Raw genomic sequence first — 26,793 nt, forward strand, 5'->3', positions numbered from 1 at the left:
TGCTTTGCGGTCAACAAATCACTTCTTAGGTTAGAAAAACCTAAGAAGTGATTATGTTTCGAACAACCCATAGCCTGTTTTTGTCTTTTCACTGGTTCAATACAACCATACCCACTTAATCAACTAGGCTTTCCAGGAACCCTGAATCTTCAGTTGTGTAGACATTCTCTCTACATTTCTTATATGTTGCTCTCTTGCACAGCATCTAAGCTTGTTATACAGATAATAGAATCTTGACACTATTTGTAAGTATTTACGCAACCTGGTGTGACCTACGGCTGGCAAAATAAGCTACCAAACAGCCACGGGAATTTTCTTCCTCTCAAGAAGTCTATACAAAATGCCCTCGCGTCAGCAAAAGTGGTGAGTGTGATAAGTAAAACAAATTCTGATTAGCTATTTAAATAAGGAAGGTTTAATCAGCAGCACTGTGCTGAAGTTCAGGTAAATATCAAGACTATAAATATTTCTTTTTAAAGCTAAGTCAAATAACTGCCAACACAAATGCCATGGTAACTGTCATTCATGATGCGAAAATATGCAAAAGTTTTGTTTGAGAAGCTTTTTTGGCTCAAAGACAATTCTGAAAAAACTGAACAGCTCATAATGCAACACAAGTATGTGTATTACAATAGAGGTCGGGGCATAAACAACCAAAAAAACAAGATTCTACAGACAGTCAGCAACCTACCTAGAAAATCTGTTTTTCTGAATTTAAGCATTGCAGTGCTTCAAGCTTAATGCTAACACCGCAAATTTTATACACTCACACTGAAAAATTACTAACATGCTTCGTTGTTAGGCAAGTATGTTAACCATGTTCACCATTTAGTTTTACCATTTTACCAAGTTTGCATTGGGTTATAAACCAAAGTATATAGAACATTTGAAAAGTCTGGTTGACCAACTGAATGACAGTGCCATCCCTAGAGCCTTGACAATAGCGTGACTATCTCTGAGCATTGACTAAATGTTACAACTTTATTGCAAAGATAAAATCCTATGAAAGGCTGTAACACGGCATCAGTGGAGGCCGACAATGTTCAGCCCTGCCATGTACCATCTTCTGAAGTCGTATCTATTGAGCTTAAAACAAACATATTTCAGTTTCTCATTAGTTTCAGAGGGTTAAGGTACTGAAGCATTGATCTCTCTGTATGCTCGCTACTCCTACTCCCAGCTGCAAACACACTCAAATAATAAACATTGACTACATACACACCAATGAAAAAATACTCAATTTACTTTCCCTGTTTTTTTCAGTGCACTTAAGATTAGCCTTGGCGTCATGGTCTCATTGGGAAATGCCTTTGAAATGCAATTTGACCATGGCAGTTTAATGTTTCTGCACCAATGTCACCGCATATTACTTGTACTCAAACTCATTTCTGTTCCTGATGACTTCAGAGAATAGTCTGAACTCCCTGATTTGGTCCGTTTGGAATATCATTTTATAAATGGTGTTTCAGGCAGAGTGCATGCTGGGAGTGGAGATTGGACCCTGTTGATCGTGGACAGTAAGTCAACAGAAAGAGAGAGAGAGAGAGAGAGAGAGAGAGAGAGAGAGAGAGAGAGAGAGAGAGAGAGAGAGAGAGAGAGAGAGAGAGAGAGAGAATGTTTTCCACGCTCCTAAGCTTAGTGATCTGATCCCATAACGCCAGAATAGTTCGTAGCACAACGTAAGAACATTATCATGCATTATGATAATCCAAATAATCCAACACAAAGACATATGCCTAAAACTCAATAGAATGCAATACATCTACCAAACAAATAATCCACTTCTAATGCTAAATAACAAGATAAACATAATCTCCTTCTCTGTCTTGTTGTCCCCCTCAATATTTTGTGACCTTAACATATTCATTTATTGTAAAATGTTTCTGCTGCGGAAATCTTTGAAATGCTAGCCTCAACCAACCCCATGTCATTAGATAACAATATTACAGAAAAACATGGGACACAGATTGATAGAAAGATGTGTCAGCCGAAATGTTACTCTGAAAGGACCAAATTGGCATTTTTCTAGAGAATTTTTGCATCAGCAAATTCCACAAAAAAAAGAGACCAAAGCCAACACTCAGCACTCAGCCTTACAGAACATCTTTAAAAACACACATCATAAATGTATAGTTTCATTTTAATAAAAGGCTTGATTCATTTTCTAAAGGAGCAGGGATTCTCTTTTTTTTTTTCACTCAAACGGGATTAAATAGTGCATTTGTGGAGGACTATTTTTCACCAGTGGATTAATACATATGTTTGCAATTAGTATTTATGGAAGAAAAAAGTGCATATGGTATTAACTCTAAGTAAACCATAGTGCTTTGGTCATATAAAGCCCTAACAAGTCCACTAGTGCAAATTAAAGTATGGCAAATTGATGCATTTGAATAGCTCTTGCACAACAATGGAAGTATTTTGCAAAGAGTGATACAATATATAAGGTTTTGGCTACACAGACAGTATTATATTTAGTGGCTTCAATTCATTGTGAGTGTGTTTGTTTTCTTGGGGTTCGTTGGGAAAAAATATAGATTTTTTTTATTTTTAAGGATTATTTGTTTTTACCAAACATACACCACACTTGCTGGTTTCACCTGCTTTTTTGTCAATGACTGACAGACAGTCCAAGAATCAATGGGCAATAGGGTATCAAAAAAATAGAAGAAAAACAATCTTGAGAGGCTTTCGAGTCTGACCTCATAATGTCATCGGTAGCTCTTAATGTCTGTAAAAGATTATCCAGGTCAATACACTAACACACACAACTAGCCCACAGAGCCGCACATACACACACAGGCACACACACTAGCACACAACACACCCTGAGGCAGCAATGACAATACACAATGCCCAAGATGACCTAATAGGACCACCATCACTTAATCCTCCCCTCCGAACGAACGGCTGGGTGCACACACACATGGAGAGAGAGAGAGAGAGAGAGAGAGAGAGAGAGAGAGAGAGAGAGAGAGAGAGAGAGAGAGAGAGAGAGAGAGAGACTCGTCTGACCTCCCATTAGTGCGTCTTTCTGCTTTATTAAAGAAAAAACACACACAACTAAAATAAGTCTTTCAGCTTCACTCAGACGTCCTCGGGCTGCAGAGACAGAGCGTCATCTCTTTCCAGCAGCCTTGGGAAAAGTAAAACACTTGTTCCGGTGACTACAAGCCCCAGCGATTCTTGAAATATGATGACACTGGAAACACAGCAACTTTCCCCTTTTCTCTTATTTTCAGAGTGGAAACATGACACCTTGCAGGCAATGGAGGGTCTGAACCATAACTTTGATCTATCCCAGGGGATTTATTTCCTCTGTGGCTAACATGTCTTCATCACATACAACTATGTGACCTTAAGAGAAAAACAGGTTACTATTTTCAACCGGAGGGCTTTGCTTTTGAAGAACGTGTTGATTATATCTACAAATATTTAAATTTCTATAACAATTCAAGTTCTTTTCAACTTAGCCATTCTTTTTTTGTATTTGTATTTAATGGTTTAATTGTATTGGAACAGGTAGCATGGAACAAAGCCACATACCACAGTATTTATATCACCTAAGCTAGTTTACTGTGTCTGTCCCTTGATGGGTCATTATACAATATACACATCTCAATCAGCCTTGATTAATTATTCCCTTCTTAATTGTGGCTGATTGTGCTGACAGTTATGTCACTTTTTATTGTCTAGTTTTATGATCCTCCGGCACTACAAGGGCAAAGCAAGGACCATCAGTTGAATGCAGATGATTATGACTTTTACTACGATAACAGCCATACAAGAAATACAGATTGCACATATACAATATTTAAGTACTATGATGCTGTGTTCACCACACCTTATTTGATGTTTTCTGAATATGACATCATCCTTCTATACGAGTCATTTTATAGGATTTTATCTCGCATCACGTTTCAAAATGTGGATACGTGTCAATAAAACAGGAACTAGACTTTCCTAGTATACCTTAAAACAAGGAAAAAGGTGCCATTTGTGAAAAAAACAACAGTTTCTGTGCAAATATTTGGTATACTCCATTTTTCTCTATCTTGTTATTTTCTTATACCAGTTAATTTGTTGTGAATACATACATGTCAGTATTTTTCTTTGAAGCTAAGCGCTTCCATCATACATCATAGTAAAATTTAATCGAAAACATCGCTGTGTGTTTTTCTGTTTATCTTTGTTCTTACACCACACAGATAAACTCTGATCCATCAGCCGGATTTCTAGAAATCTTTTCTGAAAACAGTGCGTGTGTGCACTTGCCCGGGGATTAGCTCTCCACCATTTAAAAGCATCTGATAATCTACCAACATATGGGTGCTGGAAAAAAAACATGTGTGTGACTGTGTGCACATACAGTACAGGGGCTACATTTACTCACAACATGTGTATGCATGCTCTCTCCAACAATTAAAAACATATTTTCACCACTAATACTCATTTTAAATAAAAAAAAACATACCCTTTTCTAGTCATCACTTTGGATTACAGGACTGATCAGATCGTTGACACAGTTATATTATATGAAAACAATCTGGGCAGTAAATAAAACACATAATATCAAAATAACAACAATATTTAATGGATGGTAAGCAACCTGACAACAGAAGAAAACCTGTTGCATCCGATTGTTAAGGTAAAACTGTTTGATAAAAAAAATGTATATACAGTATATACATAAACAAAAACAGTGTGTTCTTACCTTTAATTGCCAGCCTCAGACACTGCGTTTTAGTTTCCTGGAGAAAAAAGCAAAATGACCTCACTCAAAATTCCATACAGCATACATGCAACTCAACCCACAAGCATTAACCAACATAATGTGACCTTGTATATAACTTTCAGAATATGGTCCTTTATAGTATAAAGGAAAAAATGTGTGTGCATTTCCAGATGCCTTCAGATATTTTGTAGGGCCAAGTAGTGTGTATTGCATTTCAGTTTTTTCTTTCAGACACCTAAAGTCTCAGAAGTCATACCTGCTTACAGGTAGAAGCTGTAATGTGTAATTAGTGCGTCTCTTTCCATGTGTAAATAAAGTATATTTACTCATTGCAGGTGAAAGTTAGAAAGTTCACTGTGTGTTTAGCGGGTATTTGAATGAATACATATTTATTTACCCTCTCTGTGCTGCTAACAGCTTGAAGGTAGATGTTGTAGTTCTTTCTGGGAGCCAGTGGAGGATTCCAGTAGCCCTGGGGATCAAAAGAAGAAGTGATTATCAGCATTATATACAGATTAATATACTTAGACTGTCAGCTACTGATTTCACTTCTGACGAGATGTGTTAACTGTCCTTTTGATTTGTGCTTCTTGGTTAGCAGGATATCTCTAATCTTCACTCACTCACTCATAGGCCTTTCACACCAAAATGAACCAAGAGTCAGTTCCAGGCTGGTGTTGGGGTCAGTTCAAAACTGGTTACAGCCTTATCCCAGTTATGAACCGGTTGGTTTCACATCGACCGGAGACAGCCATGGAGCCGGCAAGAGAGCAACGTCATGACGTCACTGTAAACGTGTGTGTACGTCACCCGACGCCGCTGCTCTTGTGGCTAACGCTAAAGCTACCGCTAGCTTTAAGCACAACAACAGCGGCGAATACGTCTTATTTTTACACTTGTTGGCTCTCGCTTTGCTTTCTTAAGCAAACAGGACCCATACAGCGTATTCTCGCCGGTCAATTTGATCGCTACGTTCGGTAATTATGTTATGTTTACGTCTCGTAGTAGCGGTGTTTTTAAATATGGCGGGCATGAGGTTTGAGTTGCTCTGGTTGGTCAGGATAATCCCTCCCCCAACCGTTCGCGCAAGCAGTTCTTATCAAACCCTGCTCAATCCTGGGGTATGAGTTCCCCCGGTTTTTACGGCCCGGAGCAGGCTCTCTGGCGGTGTGAAACCAAAACACTGGCTCTAACTCCGAACAAGCCCAGAACTAGCTCCGATTTTGCGGCGGTGTGAAAGGCCTATCAGTGTGAGTGTATGAGAGAGTGATGAAGAAGACAGGCCAAGACCATGCTGTGTTTTATGTGTTTGTGCAGAACAATGATATAAGTAGGATATTTCTACTCATTAACTACTGAACTTCGTTTGTTTAAGGAAACTCTGCCATAGGCATATACAATGATAAATGTGTAAACATTTAGTGTATACCAGGATCTTGAATACAATTAAACCATTTCTAAAAATCCTTGGTGGACATATTTTTCTGTAGGCTCTCTAGCATGTTTGGCAGTATATTACGAAAATCCAATCCAACTCTGCCTTGTCTGTTGCCTTATTGCTTGTGAGCGTTTGCACACCCATGTACTTCTGCATTTTAAACCTTACGTTTACAATGGTTTGTGTTTGATTTGCCTTTTCACCAGTCAATTTTGCTACTCCACGTACAGAATATGTTTCTCAGATAAAAGGACTTGCCTGATATGTCTTGTTGTCTCCCACGGTGAAGGGAAGTGGCTCAGGCAGGCTGCTGGGGGCCAGCTGGGCCGCATAATAATAAGGAGATCCACCGCTAGATGCACTGGAGTAGGAAACTGGGACCTGGGATAAAAGAATACAGTTATATTTACAATGTACATTTACTTAAACTGGAGTTATGTCTACTTTGTAAGAGTTGGGATCAAAAGGTCCAATGGTCCACAAAGGCGAAAATGTATATTTAGTATGAAATTACAATTTTTTTCATAATGTAATAATGTTTCAACAAATGTGTTAAAGATTGGAAAGTCAAGGCTTGTACGATGTATGATAAACAGATCAATAATTACCTCGTAACAGTCAGAGGAAGCTTGACGCCGAGTCCGCTGAGGATTTACTTCCTCAACTACAATCTGGTATGCACTGTAGACAAGAAGGCAACGTAAATATGTTATTATTTGAGCCTGTGTTCTTTCAATAATATACTCATGATGAATAATGTCATTTGTAGGTTATGTGATGTGTTCATGTGACATTATTTATTTAATGACCGTTTATTAAACTGTTTTTTGACAGGAATAGCTCTAAACCCATGCGAGTTCCAGACAATGACATGGTTGGCATAATTATACTAAACCTCATTTGTAGCGGTAATGCACATGTTCAAGCTTGACCACTGACCTGTTCAATCATTGTTCAGTCTAATCAGAAGAAGTATGTGACGCATTTTGCTTATTTTCATGGCTTAATGGTTGCTTTAGAATATGGATATTAATTATAATGTACAATAATCATCAATTATTTGCTAAAAGGAAGTAATGTGGGCTCTAACCAAATACAGGCTCGCGTGGCAAAATCCTGGTTCAGGTTAAATATGTACTGAAAACTGTTTATGTATGTAAAATACATTATGCACACAGTACCTTATAGGTGCTCCCTTTGCCTGGGCGGGTTTCAGCAGGATAGTGATGGTTGTTGCAGTTTCATTCAAAAAGGCCTCCGTCCCATCGTACTCGTCTATTGTCGGAGCTGAAGAAAGAGCGTGATTGTGTATTAGTGTCTGTGTGCTACTCTGCTAACTATTCAAATGTGAAACTGAAAATAAAATAGATACAAATAAAAAATAAATAAATGTAATATTTTTTTTTCTTTTTACCTGAAATATTTGTAGTCACATTGATTGTGGTTGCAGGGCCGAACCCTTTGGAGGTGGATGCGCGTATAGAGAGCTGGTAGGTGACACCTGGGTTGAGCTGGGAGAAGAGGTGGTGGGTGGCGTTGGAGGGCAGAGACGCTGTGAGACCCGGCCTCTGGAGGGGCACCGATGGGTCAAACGAACGCAAGCCAAAGTAGCTTATCTGATGTGGGGCAGAGAGACACAATACAAGGGTTACTTTCCCATTGTGGGCACAGTAATAGTTTGGCTTCTACAGATTACTACTCATACTGTGTCGGTATGATTGTACCTCATATTGTATGATGATTCCATTTGGCTCGGTCGGTTCCTTCCAGTAAAGAAGGATTCTGTCTTCAAACGGAGTGGCTCTCAGCGACTGACTGGGAACTGATCCTGGAACTGTTAACACACACACATGCACACAGAAAAAAAATTATACAATGCTCATTTAATTAACAGTAAAATCATGTCCTAAGAATAAAGTTTTTTATTTTTTACTAGGAGTTCCTCGTAAATACACAACAGTGACTTTCCTAATCCATGTGGAATCGTTATACAAGGTTAAACTTCCAAGACCGTTTGTAATTTAATGCAGCTTCCCCACAAATACCAAGGGCAGGATTTCACATGCCTTGTATATTCCCAACAAACTCATACTAGAGAGGATTTATTTATTTATTTTTTACTTTGACCTGCTTCCTAAAAGTTACTGTGAGCAAACAAATAGAATTTTTTAAGATAAAATAAATTGATATAAAGTGTTCTTTGGGTAACGCACCATCTTCATCAGTTTGTATGATGGTCTCGTCACTCTCTTTCCGTCCCTCTGGATTGGTCAGAATCATCTTCAGACTGACGTTTGTGTAGGGGGGCAGGTTTCCCACAAGGTGGCGTGGGGCTGAGAAGAAAAAAGAGGCAAAAAGAAAAAAGGAATTCAATTTGTAACAACATTAAAACAATATATTTTCTGATAAACGTTTCTGAGATTAAGATTGATTCAAAAGACTCCTAGTTAAATGAACAGGTTGTTGGCACTACTGCTTATCACACTGAAAAGCAACACCCCAGATGTACATTTTAACACTGCAGACATGAGCTAGTTTCCCATTGGTCAACTAAATAGTGTAAGTATTACCTTACAAACAGTATACTCTTAAATGAAGTGTTGCTTCTCAGATTGCTTCATTTGAATTGGCATTTTATTATCCATGGGTGAAAAATCACTTGACTTTGGAAAATAAGCCCATAAGAGTCTTTTTAAATTAAACATTGCAGTAAAAGCAAAGGTAACCGAGCCTGTATTAATGGCATATCTAAAATATTACCTTTGGGATCCATGTCCAAGCAGTCCGCTTTGCTGTGGTTGGTGGCGGTCATATAATGGTAGCAGATGGTGACGTTAAAGGTGTGACAGCGAGTGATGTTGTAACCCAACGATTCCCAGTCCACCGCTATCAGACGTGACCGGGTCTCGGCAATCTTCAGCCTCTTGGGAGTTCGCATAGGTTCTACAGAGAACACAGGGAAAGAGGGTATCAATCAAAATGGTGAGGAATATATTTCTGACTCCAACATGGCAAAATCATGTTTTTTTTTCTCAGTAACTCAACAGATGATTTCCATGTACTGCATTATGTCATTAGGTGGAAATACCAACTGTTACTTGATGGATTACAATAGTACGTGAAGACATTTCTGTGGACTTTTTCTACTCAAAAATAAAGAAAGAGTGCTGAATCAACGTTTTCCCCTAGCCAACATAAAAGATGGTTTTAAAAACATCAATTCATGCGCCTCACCGTAATTCAACCATTTACTAAATGCAATAACTTTTCATCCGGCACGTTCCCATCTTTTATGTATATTCAGAACTGTTATTGTCAATATAATCTTCCTTCTCTCCGGCTGGCCAAGGGCTTTAATTACCTTAACTGGCTCATTTAACTGGATCGATAACACCCCCATACCCCACCAATCTCACACACACACACACACACACACACACACACACACACACACACACACACACACACACACACACACACACACACACACACACACACACACACACACACACACACACACACACACACACACACACACACACACACACACACAACAACAAACCAAGACCTTTCCTCTTGCCTGCTCAATATCAGTCCACTTTATATCGGAGGTAGTACATTCTCATGATGTTTACCAACATGTGCTTCTTCAGCCATTCAACAGTAACATAGAAGAAATACTCCCCGAGCAGCGCTGGCCATTCATCTACCTGAAGAGCTGCTGTTTTCTCTGTTGGAAAGCTAAAACCATTACCAGCTACCAATTATTGTAAAAGAGTGACTACCTCACTCAACTACCTCAGTCACTCGAGAGGCTATCACTTAATCAGGACAGCTGTTTTTACTCTACTACAGAGGGAACATCACTGTATACACAAAGCATTTTCTACAAGGCACAATGTATACATTTGCATCAGGGTGTTTAGATGGCTGTGGTTACATAGCAAGCAGCTAGGGGAAGTGTATCGTCACAAAAATGGAATAGGACTTCTTTTCAGAGATGTAATGTAACTTTGTTTGAACAGGGACAATGTACATAAGTACAAAAAAAATAAGCTTGTTTAAGGCAAGGAGAGATGTCATGTGCCAGGTTTTGGCAAATTGCTTTTTTGCACCTGTAGTCCCTGGGCAGGTAAGTAGAATAATGAAAAATAAACAATACTGGAGCTGATGACCGAATGAAGATTGGTGGGGTTGAGCTACTTGTGTTTCCATCGGTTTGTTCAGGCTCAATAAAGCCAATATCAAATATACATCATCTCTGTGGACATCCCCACACTCGAGTGCAATCTATAAAGTTGGCAACCAGAACAAATTTAATCAAAGTTTTGTGTATTGTTCCTTTGTCATAAACTGTCTTCATTCACAGTGATAAGTCACTGGATCGCAGTGTGGATGTCCCCTTCCTCTTCCATCTCTCTCTGGACGTAACCCACCTGCTGCCTTGTGTCCTTTCCAGGGATTTTTAATAAAAACAGCTCACCTTAAATACCTCTCATTGTCTCGCTGGCTTTTTTCATTTTATCTCCAGGTCTTCCTCACTCAGAGGAGACAACACAAGGACACAAACTTGTCGCTTCTTCTGACAACCCATTATCTGCCTGCCACTCACAGCACGCACGCACACACACACGCACACACACACACACACACACACACACACACACTTGGTTATTACCCAAAACACATAGACACACACACGCTTGTTGTGACGGAATCAAGATTAAATCTGGGTATATACAGGCTGTTGGGTTTATGTGTGTGTGTGTGTGTGTGTGTGTGTGTGTGTGTGTGTGTGTGTGTGTGTGTGTGTGTGTGTGTGTGTGTGTGTGTGTGTGTGTGTGTGTGTGTGTGTGTGTGTGTGCTCGCCTCAATAAAGACTTATCATATAATAAGAATGCATTGTCAAGGGCAAACACAATTCTCTCTATCCCTTTTTTAAAACACACACACAGCTGTAAGGAAATACACACAGTTTGTTGTCATTTGTAAATAGCTCACTAATAAAGAGTCATACAGGCATGCGAGAGAAAATGAGATAGAGGAAGGTACATTGTGAAGACAGCCGGGCAGGTGTGTGTGTGTGTGTGTGCGTGAGTGCCTATAGCAGAGGGGTCAGAGCATTTCATTTTTGCTCCAACCTATTATAGGATGGTTGACATTTAAATAGAGCGAGAGGGGGACCTATTGCTTCCTCCGCCTGTCTCTCCATCCATTCCTGTCTCTTCCTCACTTGTCTCGGCCTCTTCCTCTCTGACTCTCTCCCTGTTTCAAATCAATACTTGTGATCCTCACCATAAACCCGGCTATTAGGGTACATGCACACACATCCACATACACACACAAACACCACACACACACGCCGTTAAAGCAGTGTAATAAATTGTATTGATTTGGGGGTCTCTTGATACTAACACTGCTTCGCTGAGAGACGGTCATCAACGTGGAATTAAAACAAAATATATGACTAGCCGCCTGTCCGAAAACACACACACACACACACACTTCAAAACCCCATTTCCCTCCCGACCCATAATGCAATGCTGCTTATCTCTGTCTATTTACGGTTAGGTGATGAAAGAGGAAGAGGAGAGCAAGGCAAGGAGGGAATATGGAAGAGGAAAGAAAGAAAGAAAGAGGAAAAGAAAGAGACAGGAGGGCACGGAGAGTAGCATAGAAAATGAGTAACGAAGGGTGTAAAACTAAAGCAATGTGTGGAGAAATGAAACGGGGCTGGAGGGAGCAAGGGACTGATAAAGGGAAGGAGAGAGAGGGAGATGAGAGAGGGAGGCTGAGAGGAGCTACGGGGAGAGACGATAACTAGTTTGGAAAGTGGCCAGAGTGGAGCGGGCCCGGGTCCAACGGTAAACCACAGAGGGCTGCCTTGTCCCCCCGCTCCCCTCCTCCGGTATAGGCAGACAAACGGCTGGATTCATGTTGGAACTAAAAAGGCTTTGTTCTCCACAGATGGAGCTTTTGAAAACAACAACAATACCAAACAAACACCAACAATAACAGCAAGGACGGCGGGCTTCATATCAGCCCAATCCAGAGGCTGGAATTAACAGAATTGGGAGACAAAAGGGAAAGGAAATGAAACTAAATGAATTAAAACAACTAAGCTAAGGACGGAGGGGAGGAAAAACAACAACAACAACCTGTCCCTCAACATGAAGCATTAGAGACAGAGCCAAGAGATGTACAGTAAAAAGAGCATAGAGCAGGAGAAAGAAGCTTAAAGAAAAGCAGGAATGAAAAGAGGTGAGGAAAGAAAGGGAGAGGGGGGTGGGGACAGAAAAGGTTGACAGGCGATGCAGCTAAATCCAAGTTAATCTGTCCAATTAGTTCCTGCTAATCCTTCCACTGTCATGAGGAAGACAAATGAAACTCCGGTGATTCATTCTGTCCCTTACCCTTCACTTTCTCTCCGCGCGCCACATTTCAGCACATTAAAGGTGCCAATTTGCGAGGCAACATTCATTCAATTTGCAACTGCATGCTAGAGGGAAGTTTGTATTTCTGATTTGTAATGGTGAACTCCATATTTCTCTATGTTTGAGAGATACACAAAAAAAAACAGATAAGAAAAATAGATAAAGTAACACAATTCAAAAATATTTAATCAAACGATTGATAAGAGCAATGAGAATCATTCAGACTTCATTAATAAAAAGGACATCTCCCTATATGTTTCATAACACATCTGCATTGAAGGGTTACACCATGGCAAGTCTTCTGTTGACCCTGTACAGCTACAATACATAATAGGGATATAACCCTAATCCTAAATATTGAATCAAAACCAACACATTTGCCATAAACTGACTCACACAAACACACGCATATACATGTATATAAATCAGACAGTACTCCTTAGATTTATTCGCCGCAATTTCTAGAGATTGACCCTTTAAGCGCTGAACTGCTGACTATGTGTGTGTGTGTGTGTGTGTGTGTGTGTGTGTGTGTGTGTGTGTGTGTTTGTATAAAGGCGTACATTTTGTATATTGTGTGTGATTCCTACAACATGTGTAGTTGACTGGAAATGTGTTTTGTGATTCCATTCTTCCATTAATCCAAGTGATGCTGAGTTTGTGCAACATACGAGAAATACTGTGACTCTCTGAACTCTTCATGTGTATGTGTGTGTCTGTACAGTCCACTCCATCTTGATGTGAGTGTGTGTGTGTGTGTGTGTGTGTCTAACCTGCCATGACCAAGAGGTTTTCGGCAGCAAATTTAGGATTTGGATTAAAAGCTACTTCATCACATTCTTCTGTCACACACACACACACACACACACACACACACACACACACACACACACACACACACACACACACACACACACACACACACACACACACACACACACACACACACACACACACACACACACACACACACACACACACACACACACACACACCGAAACTCTTCACTTCAAGTTGATTATTTTTCACCCTTCAGACAAGAGCAATAAATCACCACAGAAGAAAAATGGAGACGAGTGGGAGAGAGAATGAGAGACAGAGGGGATCATGAAAGAGAAGAACAGATAGAGAAAAGTACAGAGGAGGAGATCAAATCCTTCCTGCTATCATCTCAAATGCTCTGCGGTGTGTGTGTGACTTGTGCTCAGTATCTTATTAACTTTATTGGTTTTTAATTAAACTGTGTTTATGTGTGGTGACATGCTTGGGTTTATGCCTGGTGTTTGTGCACACACTTCCCCTGTGTGAGTGTGTGAGCATGTTTTCATTATTTTGCGTTGGGACCAAATATTCAGGTAACTACAGGTGGTGGGATCAGAAAAACCTAACCAAACAGCGAAAAGCAAAGGAATCATTACCATTTAAATAACATTTGGGTTATGTGTGTGTGTGTGTGTGTGTGTGTGTGTGTGTGTGTGTGTGTGTGTGTGTGTGTGTGTGTGTGTGTAAGTCTTCTTTCTCTAAACAAACACAAACAAGTCCATTTAAAAATGTGTGTGTATGGCCTTAATCACACAAACAAAAAGAGAAAGACATGTAGGAATATCTTACTATAATCAAAATAATAATAATAAATTCAGAAAAATGTCCAAGTAATAACTGCTTGTGTCTAATTCATGTCCTGTTATATTTCACATTGGGATTTTATGTACTCTAATGCAAATGAGTCTATGTTTAACTTTGTTTTTAAAAAGGTAAACTGTACAAAGGTAGCAAGATCTGACACACTCATTATTGCATCTTCCAGCTGCATCATGTGACACACACACTGTCCAACTAACCAAAAAAATAAAAATGTTAGTCCAAATCTTAACCCTCGTAAAACCTAAATGTTGACCCATTACTTTACAGCATGTTAACAAGGCCGGGGCTGAGAAAGATTACTCTAATTCCAATGCGAAGCAACTCAGTTTGTTTCAATGAGCAATGAGTGGATGTAGTCTCACCATGTTAGCAGAATGTTTACTTTTCTTTTTACAATCCATTATTTTTTTCAAACTACATAAAGTAACTTGTTCATTAGGACATTCGAGATGCGGTGCTAGCATCTGAAGTGCATTGAAATAGAGATCCCTCAAAAGATCATGAAAGATTGAAGAATTTTCCTCTCTGATCATCACCCCTACACTCGATACTTTGTAGTCAAAATATTCAGATATACAGAACGCTTTGATGTCATTCTCAAAATGCATAACCACATCTTTTTGCTTTGGGTCTGATATCTAGGCATAATGCAGATAACAATGACTTATTTCCTTTAACTGAAATGTGCCGCTACATGAGTGGGTAGAAGAATATTAATTTCCTTTTCCTGTCAAACAGGAAACTGTTCAATACATGAGTAGCCTGAACAAGTCTATGAATCCTCTCTGTCAATAAACACACACAGGCAAGCAACAGGCAAACACACACACACAAACACACACACACAGACACACACACACAGGTTGCGAGACATCAGTCAGGCCCCGTGGTTATGAGTTTTCATCTCTCTTTCATTTTCATTCTCCAGTTTCATCATTATCTCGCCTCTCTTGCTCTCTCTCTCTCTCCGCCGGCTCCTATTCGCTCCACTCTTTCTTTCCCAGCCATATTGTTTTTCATCACCTCTCCATTGCTCCGTTATTCTGTTTCTCATTCAAGCTCACCGCCTCTCTCTCTTTCTCCTTCTCTCTTGTATCAACTTTCTCTCGCTCGCCCCGTCTCCGTCTCCCTCTCCCGCGAGCTAGCTGTGTTTATATTTCAGTCGTTTATTTCTACAAACGTCAGACAGTGTTTCTGCCCTCCGTCTATTGATCCGAGGAGAGCGAACGAGATGGGGAGAGGGAGGCATGGAGGGAGAGAAGCCAAGCAGAAAGAGAGAGATATGAGTTGGTATGAATAGGAGATATGAGAGAAAAAGGAGGAGTAGCAGGAATGAGGTGATAGGAGGGAAAGAAAAGGGAGGATAAAAAGTGTGAAAGGTGGAGAGAGCCTCCCTCCAGTATTTTAATCACCCGTTCTCTCAGATCACTGAACAACCGCAGACTGACTCAGGCTTTCCACCCCTTTTCTTCTCCAATTCTACCCCTCGTTACACCTCTCCCTCCCTCTCCTATCCCTCTCCCTGCCCATATTGCTCCAGTAACTGAAAAATAGATACAAAGTCGAAAAAAGAACAACTGCAGATGGACAATCGAAAGACAATCAGACAGGTGGAAAAATATGTGTGCACAAGCAGAACCCAACTAAAGTCAAGTTTGTTTGTATTGCCAGAATGAGATGTATAATATTTTGGGGTGGACTTACATGTTAATAATACACCTTTACAGGAATAAGTATAGTAAAAGGTGTGAGGAAATGTGTAAATATAAAAGGTATTTATTATAAATTAAATTGTTTCTATTATTGATTGCTGTTTTTCTTATAATATTCACAAAATGGATTAAGTTAGCCACAGTACAATAAATACAGTCCTGTATGTACAGCATGTGTCTTTGTCCTACCTGCACATTTGGTCCTGGTAATGAGTGGTGGTCCAGCTTTGCCTGTCCCCCCCTCTCCTGGTCGGGTCAGAAGCACTCTGACCTCGTACTCTGTGTCCGGGTCCAGATGCCATAACTTATAGTTGGGAGAGTTTACTGCGTGAGTCTCTACCCAGCTGCCTGATGTCATACGGTACTCAACCTAAAGGAAAAACACAACATAAATAAAAATTATATTATTTTCATTAATCAGTTGTGACAATCATTTTAGCTGAGCATACAGACTGGAAAAACAGGGAAACAGCTAGCTTTATTTGGTTTGAAGTAATACAAATGAAGCACCTATACGGGCAGCACCTATAAATCTGACTAAATCAACATGTATCCTAATATCATATTTGTTTATATACTTTAACTAAATCAACTTTGGACAGAGCCAGACCAGCTGTTTCCCCCTTTTTTGAGTATTTATGCTAAGCTAATGTATATGTCTGCTGGCTTGGGCCTGGTATTTAGCATAGATACGAAACAGGAGAGCGGTGTCTAACTTCTCGTTTAACTCTAAAATAGGCATATTTCCTTTCTTTGACATAGAAAGGATAAATGGTAATTGTAATTGATGCACTGATGTTGCCACGGCTTAAAAAAAGCATTTCTTGTACTGAACATACCTCTTTCACTATAATAGGTCCATCACCAAAGATGGAGTTTGCGTTCAGCTGAATCAGCAGATATGTAGGGCCGACACCTAGCAGCTGGGGTGGGGCGATGGGGTGCGGGGGCTCTGAGAACAGAACACAATTAACAAGGTCATAATACAGTAGGAAGGTTTCAAAAAGCCCTTACAAGATGAAGAGAAAGCCCACCAAAACAAGGTCAAAGCAGAGCAGAAGAGGGTAGTGGCACAATGACTAACGCACTGTAGTCACAGTGATTCACGGCCTCATTAGTGTGACAGCTGACGTGATTTGTGTGAGCTCAAATTCAAATATATAAAAAGAAAAACTACCCGTAAACAAGGACAACTACCCTAATGGACCAACTGCGGCCTGCTTTTTATTGGCTTAATTTCCCTCTCAAAGTGCACCAGATTCATGCATTTCACTTTAAAAACTTTAAAAAAACTCCCGGGGATGCATACCCCCGGACACCCCTAGGAGGGTCGGGATCTCGGCTGGCTACTATTTTCAAACAGCTGGACATTGGACGCAAAAGCAGAAAACACTGGGTGTATCATTGGCATTTAACAAGAGGGGAAATTTGTCTGTTTAATGTGCAAGGAAAGTGTTGCCGTGAAGAAGGATTACAATTTACGAAGACACTATGAAACTAAACATCAGAGCAGCTACATGTTCTGATAAATGTGTTATTTTTGCAAAGTGGCCCGGCCCTTCGTATATTTTTCTGTATGTGGCCCTCAGTGAAAAAAGTTTGGACACCCCTGATCTAGATAGTAAGTATTATTTCTCAGTTCATCTCCATGCTATATTTCAACAGCTTATGTCGCTTGGAGTTACGTTTCAGTCATATATTCCTGTTCTTACTTTCCAGCTATAAATAATGCAATACTACATTGTATTCATAGAGAGCATTTTCGAGGTGCTCGAAGACACTTCACACAACAAGTTATACATACAGTTACTTTCATCAACAGCCAGCAGCCACGTTTTTCACGCCTTGACTTCCTTTGCTGCGTTGTCGGCGTGATAATGAACTTAATATGAATGCGAACACGCCTTTTTATTTTTTGCAGCTGCTCAACATCAAAAGCCATCCACCTTCAAAACAAGATACTGGAAGGGCTGTTATCGGGTAAAAAGCTTCAGAAATTGCCTGCCGTAGTGACCGAAACTTTGAGGCCTCAGACACGAAATATGTAAATTAGTGGGCCTCATCCATCTGTCAAAGTAATGACTTTTTTGTCATTCAGACTTAGGTGTCTGTTATGTTAATGTCCCTCACGGCTTAATTCAGACATGACAGGACATTAAAAGGAAAAAGAAACACACCGCTAGCTAGATATTTTGCACCGAGGTGGTATCTGAAGTTTAAAAAGTAATGTTATCAAGGAGGGACGGCAGGCTGGATGAGTGATAGATTTTAGAACTTACATTACCGGTGAAGTGAATCTTTTAATATATGTCCTCATCAGCTTCATCATTTAATGTTATTAGACACAGTGATGTCTTCTGTATTTAATAAAGGTCACCCGTGCACAAGCAGAACATAAGATGCTTAGCTATCAACTTTTGTCCCTCAACAACTTCAAATAGGCTTCTCAGATAGTGTTTTGTGTTTTGTTAAATTTCTACTTTAGTCATGTCAATTATATTTGTATAGCGCCCAATCAGAGGCAGTTACCGAAGATTTCTCATGACACTTCTCATATAGAGCAGGTCCAGACCATTCTTTTTCCATTACAGAGAGACACAACATTCCTCCATTTTCAATAATTGGCAAGGAAAAAAAACTCCCCTTCGGGCTACCATCTGCCTTGACCAGTTGGGTTGAGAGAGGTGTGATCACGGGTGCATGTCTAAAAGAGGCTTTGGTTGGCAATTATTTACTTATTGCAACATACATAGGTATTCATCTAAACTTGGACATTTTCCCCCTACTTAGTCTGCTTGTCATTGACTGCATCTCCTCATTTTGGATTTGTATGGATTTAGCATGGGAAAAAGTAAGTGATAATCACTTTTACCTATATTGAAATGACTGTATGTACTACTAAAAATGTACACTGAAATAGTGTAACCAAATATGTAAACAAAACTAACAAGCAATGTCATGTTGATTTCAAACACCATTTCATTGCATCTACACACACGAACACGTCCATCTCACATACAGTAAATCATACAGATTGTATCTCTCTCTGACACATTATCAAGCTCATTGCTAGGCACTATTGATATCAGTAAGAAAACAGGGTAAAGTTTTCTTATTAAATTATATCAATGTTAGTCTTATCGAACTTATATGTATGTGCATGTGTGTTACTGTGCATGTTGGTCCTTTAATAGTAATATTGTGCATTGCTGTCTCCTCCTTTTCTGTTGTGTGTGTGTGTGTGTGTGTGTGTGTGTGTGTGTGTATGTTTTGAATCTGGCTATCAGAGAGGTGCAGGCTGGTAAGTGTCTTTTCAGCAACAGATGAAACACTGTAGTTTGACAGCACATGTTGCGTGTGCAAATGCAGACGCAAACACACTCACACACACACACACAGACACAAATGCAAACACATACAAAAATGCATACACACGCAGACAGAATCCAGATAATGAATGTTGAAGTGACTTCAGCAAAAAACAACGTCAACTTGTCAGCGTGCAATGCCATCAAATAAACAAAGTAAACAACTTCAAGATTAACAAATGCATAGTAAATAAATACAGCAATAACTCACAAAGAAATACTTATTCATGCATACAAACAGCAAGTTTGCCCACTCGCAGCCTGTGCGCTCATTTGAATACGTATTTGTGTGTTACTTAAAATCCTATTGAATATCTAAAAAGATTAATAATAGACATGAAATTTAAACAGCAAGGATTGTAAGTGGGTCGTTATTTGACTCTAGAGAAAAGAGCTGGAATAGGATTTGTGCTTTTGATTTTCTTCAAAAAAAAATTCCCATCACTTGTCATTTGTACAGTCGACCTAAAAAAAAGATATACCAAATCATCAATGGTGTTGTTTTGCAGTGGGTTTGTTGTCACCATCTTTTTTATTATTAATCCCATGTGCGAAACCCCTCTCATCATTTCTCACTTTCTGGGTCAAATGTAAATGATAATAACAAAAAAACATAGGTTGAAAACAATTCAAGTGTGTGTCGTTTCTGACCTCACCCTGTCTGCTTGATTCATTTGTTTTCACTGCCACTCACTTTCCATTCTGATATTAGATTGAATATAGACCTGATGCATTGGTGAAAGGTTTAGTCGATTTGCTGATTTAAGATGTATGAACAAACAAGGATAGATAGATGAACTCACATAAAGAAAGACAGAAAGAGAGAACCAAATAACAAGGCAGATTTTGTTGGTGACTGGCGCCCACTAGGCATGTTCTTCTTTGTTGTTCGTCGTCGTCAGCAACCTTGTCAATAAAGTTTTTCACAAACTGCTGCTGACATAACTATGGAACTCACTGAAGGATATCCGACCTCCAGAAGAAGAGAAGACTGTGTGTATGAGTGTGTAAGCGTGTGTGTGTGTGTGTGTGTGTGTATGTGTGTTTGTTTCAGTCGTATCGACAGCCAACAGTGGTGGATGGTTTTCTATACTTCTATAACGCCTGAAGCTTCATCTGTCACTATTACTTAGAGTGTGCGTGTGCGTGTGTGCGTGTGTGTGTGTGTGTGCGTGTGTGTGTGTGTGTGTGTGTGTGTGTGTGTGTGTGTGTGTGTGTGTGTGTGTGTGAGAGAGTTATAAAAGCACAAAAGGGATACTTCAAAAGTGGAACATTACTGGTTTAAAAACAGTTGTATTAGTCCGTCACGCATCCTCCCAAGTTTGTCAAGTGTGTGTGTCTGTGTGCCTGTGTGTGACAATAATATTGCAGGAGCTTTTTAGGCCATGGGTTGTGTGTAATGCATGCTGGCATGGTGTGTGTGTGTGTGAGGGTGATACGAGCTGGCGTGATGATGCGCTCTGTCACCGTAGGAACCAGAGGGCAAGGCTTTATCAGAGCTGGGGTCTGACCAAACCACTAGTGACACACACACAAACTCGTACACATACACACACACTCAAAAACATAGTCAGACTATATCATTGCCCTTTGTACTGTTCATGGATAGTAAAACTTATGTTTCAAATGGTTCCTTATTTGAATGTTTTGGCAACTTTTGACTACATTATTTAGTCAAAGTTCTTGTATGAGTGCTTGTGAGAAGTTTGGCCTGGTTTGTAAAATATAAAAAAGGAAAAACATGCATATACTTTACAATTTAAGATACTTAATAAGGTCACTGAACAGTCTTAGAATCATTGCATACATATGGGTGAATATCGGCACAGGAATTTGAAGAATTCTAATGACACCAATCCTTACAAAAATAATCGGCCTCTTAAATGATCAATCAACAGTAAAATAAGTATGTTTATCATCTCAAGCCAGAGTTTCAGTTTTCATCCTCTTACAAATGTAAGTCTTTCCCATAACTTTTTATGAACTGAGAATATTGCAGTTTTGTACTTAAAGTCATCAACTTTTTGTTTTTCAAATTCTTCTGTAATTTTCTAGACTCAACAAATAATTAACTTATAGGAAACCATAATTGACTGATCTGCCATATTTTTGCTCAATGCAGTGAGCTTCTACGTTTAAGAGTTATCCGGGAGGGGGGCGCCCTTAGCTCAGTTGGTAGGGCGTCCCCCCCATGGGCCATGGGAGTTATCCGGAAAATCCCATGTCAAACATGTCATGCTCCCATGATGCACCTCTGTCTCTACAAAATGCCTTTCTTGGCATCTTCAGTACATACACAGAGGGAGACGATAATGGCACACATCTGTCATCTACATGTTGTAAATATCAATAGACTAGGATTGTGAATACCTGCACTAAGGCAATCTCAGCCAGCGTGGGCCCCTTTTCAGGCGTAGGAAATTAAACCTGGGTTACTTTCCTACAGCTTTATAATATAGTGAGTAAAAAAAAAGAAAAGTCAGAATTTGGCACTTTTCTGCCTGGGATTCTTTCCTCCATTTTTCCTACTCATCAGATTCCTACCAGATATACACTATATGATCCTCCCCCTCTCTCATCAATTTCACAATAAATAAATATAAAAAATTAAAATATTCGTAAAAAACTATTAATAATGCAGCTTAATTCTGTCCATATTCATCGTCTTCAGTGTTCTACTCTCAAATCTCCCAACTCTCATACTTTCCGAGAAGGGAAATAAACATATTCCCTGTTCCTTTGATTTTCTTTTCTGGCTCTCATCTCCCATCTGATATTTCTAATAAATATACATGAGGCTCCTTCTCCTTCCTCCACATTGATACGTGCACTTCTCATTCTTTTTTATTGTGATATCCTTCCAACAACGATCAATATTCACAATCACCGATTCCTTTTTCAAAGTTCCAAAGACATCTTCATGGCAATCAAGAGGCTGGTTTTCAAGGTGATTCCCTGGCTACGAAACACCCACCACACACCGAAGTGTCTTCTTGAACCTAAAATGTATTTTCATATATGTAGATTGGTCCTATTCATGTTTAGACACACGTCTCCTGCTGTGCGGACTGGATTCCTCCATCTCTTGCCTGCTCATATTAAAAAAAATATATCATCTTGATAAATAAACATTAGCCACTTATGTATTCTTACTAGATCAGCAAGGTCCAGCAGAAAAAAAATAGGAAAAAAAAGTGTGTCTTCAGAAAACCAACACGCTCAATCCACCAAAGAAAACACAAACCTATTAATTCCAAGTGGGTATCGTAACCCCTTAACCTTTGCAGTGTTTGGTGTCTTTTCTCAAGCGAGAAGAGACACAGTCGAACCCTCAAACTGGACGGAGTAGAAAAAGAGCTCCATTATCTTGAGGCCACACCAGCTAATATTCATATTGATGATGGTGCTCGCTCCTGCTTTGATTTCTCATTTCTTTCTCCTCTGCCATTTCTTATGCGGAATAATAAATATGACTCCGATCCGCTGTTTACATATTCAGACATATTCCTGATTCTGAAATGGATATTCTCGGGATAATGAGAAGACTATTTACATTTAACTTCCCCTCACCATCTCCACTGCTCTCTTTGCTCAACCTCCTCCTCCGTCTCTCGACCCCTCCCCCCTTATTTTCTGTCACTCCCATATCATTCTTCCTGAATCCCTCGACTTTACTCTCTCTCCCTCTCTGGGAGATGAATTGAATATGTAAGCTATTGGCTGTGAATGAATAAAGCATCCCATCTCAAACACACATTGGTGACACCTTATTAACCACATGTCAGCTGCACATGACAGCCGGAGCACAGACAGTTTCAATTGACGCGCACGCACACACGCACACACACACACACACACACACACACACACACACACACACACACACACACACACACACACACACACACACACACACACACACACACACACACACACACACACACACACACACACACACACACACACACACACACAGTTTGTTCACACCCACGGCAGTATCCACACACGAGCACAGAGAGTTTGCACACACACCCACACACGAACAAACACAAGGCTTGGATACACACATCTGCATAGACTCCCACCCAAACTTCTCCTCATTAGTATATATTGTTTTAGTGACTTTTATTTTATCAGTCAGACACAGTGGATGTGCATTTGACTGGAAAGCAAAGTTACTCATGGCACAAAATATAAATCTGGGAGAAGAAAAATAATTGTTTTCAATGACGGGGCCATGGAAAGATTCAAATCAACTTTATTCCTGACCTACGCTGAACCCATCTGCCAAAACAGTGATTGTTCAACGTCAGCTTAGCAACCGTAACTAGGCACAAAGGGTCTGTCAAGCTCTGGATTTCTCAAATTGGTGAAGGGAGTGAACCTTGGGATAAGGAGTTTGGAGGTTGGAGTCCTATTTGTGTAGTCATTCAAACGTATATGTTTGCCTTTTCAAAAACATAATAAAAAGTGTAAGGAATGTGTTTTTGTCTAGCGGAAGATGTGATTTCAGCACCTTCATTTGACAGCCGACAGCTAGAAATGAGCTAGGAAAGTCTGCTGTCTGAAATGAAGGGCCCAATAGTTGAATGCCTTTAGAAAAGATGTTGAGTGCAATGTAATCATTGTAAACAGCAGTATGTGCATTGCCAGAATGAAAAGTGAGGCGTAGCAAAAGTAGCAAACTGGGGTGAGGCTTAGTAAATAATAGTGAAGCACTTTTTCAGCTAAAGCAGAAAAAACCCTAAAAAAAAAATCAGTGGTTGGAGAAGATAACAGGGGAAGTAATTCAGAGTTCATCACTAAACATTCTATATAACATTATCCTTACCTCTGACAATAAGGCCCGCAAAGTTGGACACACCGGAGCCGCGATCTGATTGGGTAACACAGCGGTACAGATCTTGATCCTGACTGGTCACTTCTTTGAGGTGAAAGGAGGCGGCAAACCGTCTGTGGTTGATGTTTTTGGTCAGAGCCACTGGAATATCTTCTCCGTTTCTCCTCTGAATTTACAGATAAATACACACAGACAGATGGGCAGATCAGGTGCTGCAGAGGCTGCCAGAGGGTTAACTGCCTTGCTCAAGGTCACAAGGCAGCACTGGACCACAAAGACACACACACACACACACACACACACACACACACACACACACACACACACCCCCTCTGCCTCACTGACAGCAGGTTTGAAGGTCATGACTACAATAGAGCCATAATGAAATCAGCGGCTATTAAACTCTTAATCATGTTAGCTGGTAGGATATACGGCCTGGAGTCACTCTGTGTGTGGGTGTGTATGTGTGTGTCACGTTATCGTTGGACGTACCAGTCCTGAGGGTGGCACATCCAGTAGAATGTTTCATATCTTGGTGCTTATTTATCTCTACCCCATCACATTTTGGGGCATGATAATATGTATTTGTATGTTTTCAACTTCAACATTAAAATATAAAACAATATATATGTGGAGCTTAGTTTTCTTGTTCACCCCAGAGCAGTACACTAAATCATGTTTGTTTATCAGTGTGTGTGTGTGTGTGTGTGTGTGTGTGTGTGTGTGTGTGTGTGTGTGTGTGTGTGTTTGTATGTACATGCTTGCATATAGCCGTACCTGTAGCCAGAGCTTGTTGTTGGACGTGTCTCGTCCCGTAGCGATACACTGAAATGTGGCGTTTTGTCCGGCGTTCACCTCCACGTCCCCAAGACGCAGGAAATGAGGGGATTTATCTGTAGTAAACAAGTCAGGTAAATATTAGATTGAGTTAAAAATAAAATAAAATAATCTCTCAGTATTTGTACTTTAAAAAACAAAAAAAATCTTAATTGTATTTGTCTATTATAAGAGTAGTGCATGAGGGATGTAATGATACAACCAGGTCAATTTATCACAAAAACCAACTGCATATATTTCAGGACATTTTCTAACCCTGAGGAATATGTTCATGATCACAGCGATTAGATTTTTACTGGCGTCGGTTGAAACCAAAGCACAGAGCTGCATTGCCACTGGGAGGCAACATCTATGTCACATCTAGTATGTATAATTCACATAGCTCTCTCTAATCTAAAGCAGCATGCTACGATATGAAATGGAACTTTTAGAGCCTGAAGATGCAGTTCAGCTATGATGACATTTTTATTCTAGGGAGGTGAGTGCAATCATAGATAGCAGCTACTGAATTCAATGAACACACACACACACACACTAGCTTGTGCGCATGCATTCATGCAAACACGCGCACACACACGAAAACCCGTGTGTCCAGAAATGCAGCTGTGAGAATGAATGCTTCCACTGTGGAGACTAGGTACTAATTCCTTTTCAAATACTTGCTCCTTTCTAGTAGGCAGTCCTGCTCCTGTGCCTTTAAAAGACTGGGGCTCTTTAAAAAAAAACTATTTTCTCAGATTCAACATCACTTTATTAAACAAATACTATCCAGGAATCTCTTTAAGAGGCATATCGCTACGTTTTGATAGAGACAGGGACAAACTGGATAGCGCATACAGGGACCTCACAGACTGTAGAAGAGGACGGTGCAAAACACTTTATATAGATGACTTATAATCAATAGAATCTATTAAGAAACCAAATTATCTTCGGAGATTTCGGTGCTGCCCCTAGACAGATGAGTAAAAAAGGAGACGTTAGTGGCTTCCTCCAGGAACCTGCCTATGGGCTCTAGATTAACAGACCGTTCTGTTAACAGTAACAGTTTGTCGTCACAACTCTTTTTTTTTTGGGCGCCTCTAGAAATAAGGAAACACTCGAGTGGAGGAGAAAAGAAGACTTGAAACGTAGTGAGAATTTAAAACGGATCGTAGCCCTCATCTCTTTCCTGTCAGCGCGGGACAAGACTGCTACTGTTCACTGCATGTGCGTGTGTGTGTGCGTGGGTGTGTGTGCAACCGTGTGTGTGTGTGTGTGCAACCGTGTGTGTGTGTATGTGTGTGCAACCGTGTGGGTTAAAGAGAGAGAGAGAAAGTGCTGAGTGGTCAGAATGTCCTCGGTCTATGATTGCCTTAATACTGTCTCATTTCCCGCTTCACTCTCTCCTATTCTCTCTCTTCCTCACTGTGTCTCCCTCTCACAATTTCTACCCCCTTTTTTTATTTCTCTCGTTTTTTTGCTGCATCCCTCTCCTCTACCGTGTCACCTTCCCACTTATCTACCCGTTGGACTGCAACAGAAACCATCCCAGGTACAGTCTAATTAGTGGCCAAAGCTATCAGCGCCTATTCAGCGAACTAGGACTAATTGCCGGCAATGCTAATGACTCACCGCACGGGTAGCTGAGCACCTGAATGTCATCAATGGCGATGAAGCCGGCTTTGCTGTCCGAAACCTCTGCTTCAAATATGACCTGGGAAAAGAGCGAGAGAGAGAGAGAGATATATTTAGCCATAACTGTCTTCATTATTATCATGTTATATAGCATAATTTATCTAAATAGGT

The 26,793-nt window shown here is 40.1% G+C and overlaps 1 protein-coding gene across 3 annotated transcripts in view; it reads right to left on the bottom strand.

The window, feature by feature from the left end:
* Nucleotides 1–26,793, bottom strand: part of ptprk (protein tyrosine phosphatase receptor type K) — a 110,199-nt gene that overhangs the window by 23,485 nt on the left and 59,921 nt on the right. For all 3 annotated transcript variants that reach the window (XM_080047445.1, XM_080047444.1, XM_080047443.1), the window contains exons 6-19: nucleotides 26,620–26,701; nucleotides 24,949–25,064; nucleotides 24,163–24,337; nucleotides 16,803–16,915; nucleotides 16,153–16,333; nucleotides 8,934–9,116; nucleotides 8,387–8,506; nucleotides 7,898–8,007; nucleotides 7,588–7,789; nucleotides 7,355–7,460; nucleotides 6,782–6,854; nucleotides 6,432–6,554; nucleotides 5,133–5,207; nucleotides 4,715–4,751 (exon numbers count right to left, since the gene is read on the bottom strand). In XM_080047445.1, coding sequence (XP_079903571.1) covers nucleotides 4,715–4,751; nucleotides 5,133–5,207; nucleotides 6,432–6,554; nucleotides 6,782–6,854; nucleotides 7,355–7,460; nucleotides 7,588–7,789; nucleotides 7,898–8,007; nucleotides 8,387–8,506; nucleotides 8,934–9,116; nucleotides 16,153–16,333; nucleotides 16,803–16,915; nucleotides 24,163–24,337; nucleotides 24,949–25,064; nucleotides 26,620–26,701 — 1,696 coding nt within the window. The remainder of the gene's footprint in view (nucleotides 1–4,714; nucleotides 4,752–5,132; nucleotides 5,208–6,431; nucleotides 6,555–6,781; nucleotides 6,855–7,354; nucleotides 7,461–7,587; nucleotides 7,790–7,897; nucleotides 8,008–8,386; nucleotides 8,507–8,933; nucleotides 9,117–16,152; nucleotides 16,334–16,802; nucleotides 16,916–24,162; nucleotides 24,338–24,948; nucleotides 25,065–26,619; nucleotides 26,702–26,793) is intronic.

This window comes from Ammodytes marinus (genome assembly GCF_949987685.1).
Source record: "Ammodytes marinus genome assembly, chromosome: 19".
Lineage (NCBI taxonomy): Eukaryota > Metazoa > Chordata > Actinopteri > Uranoscopiformes > Ammodytidae > Ammodytes > Ammodytes marinus.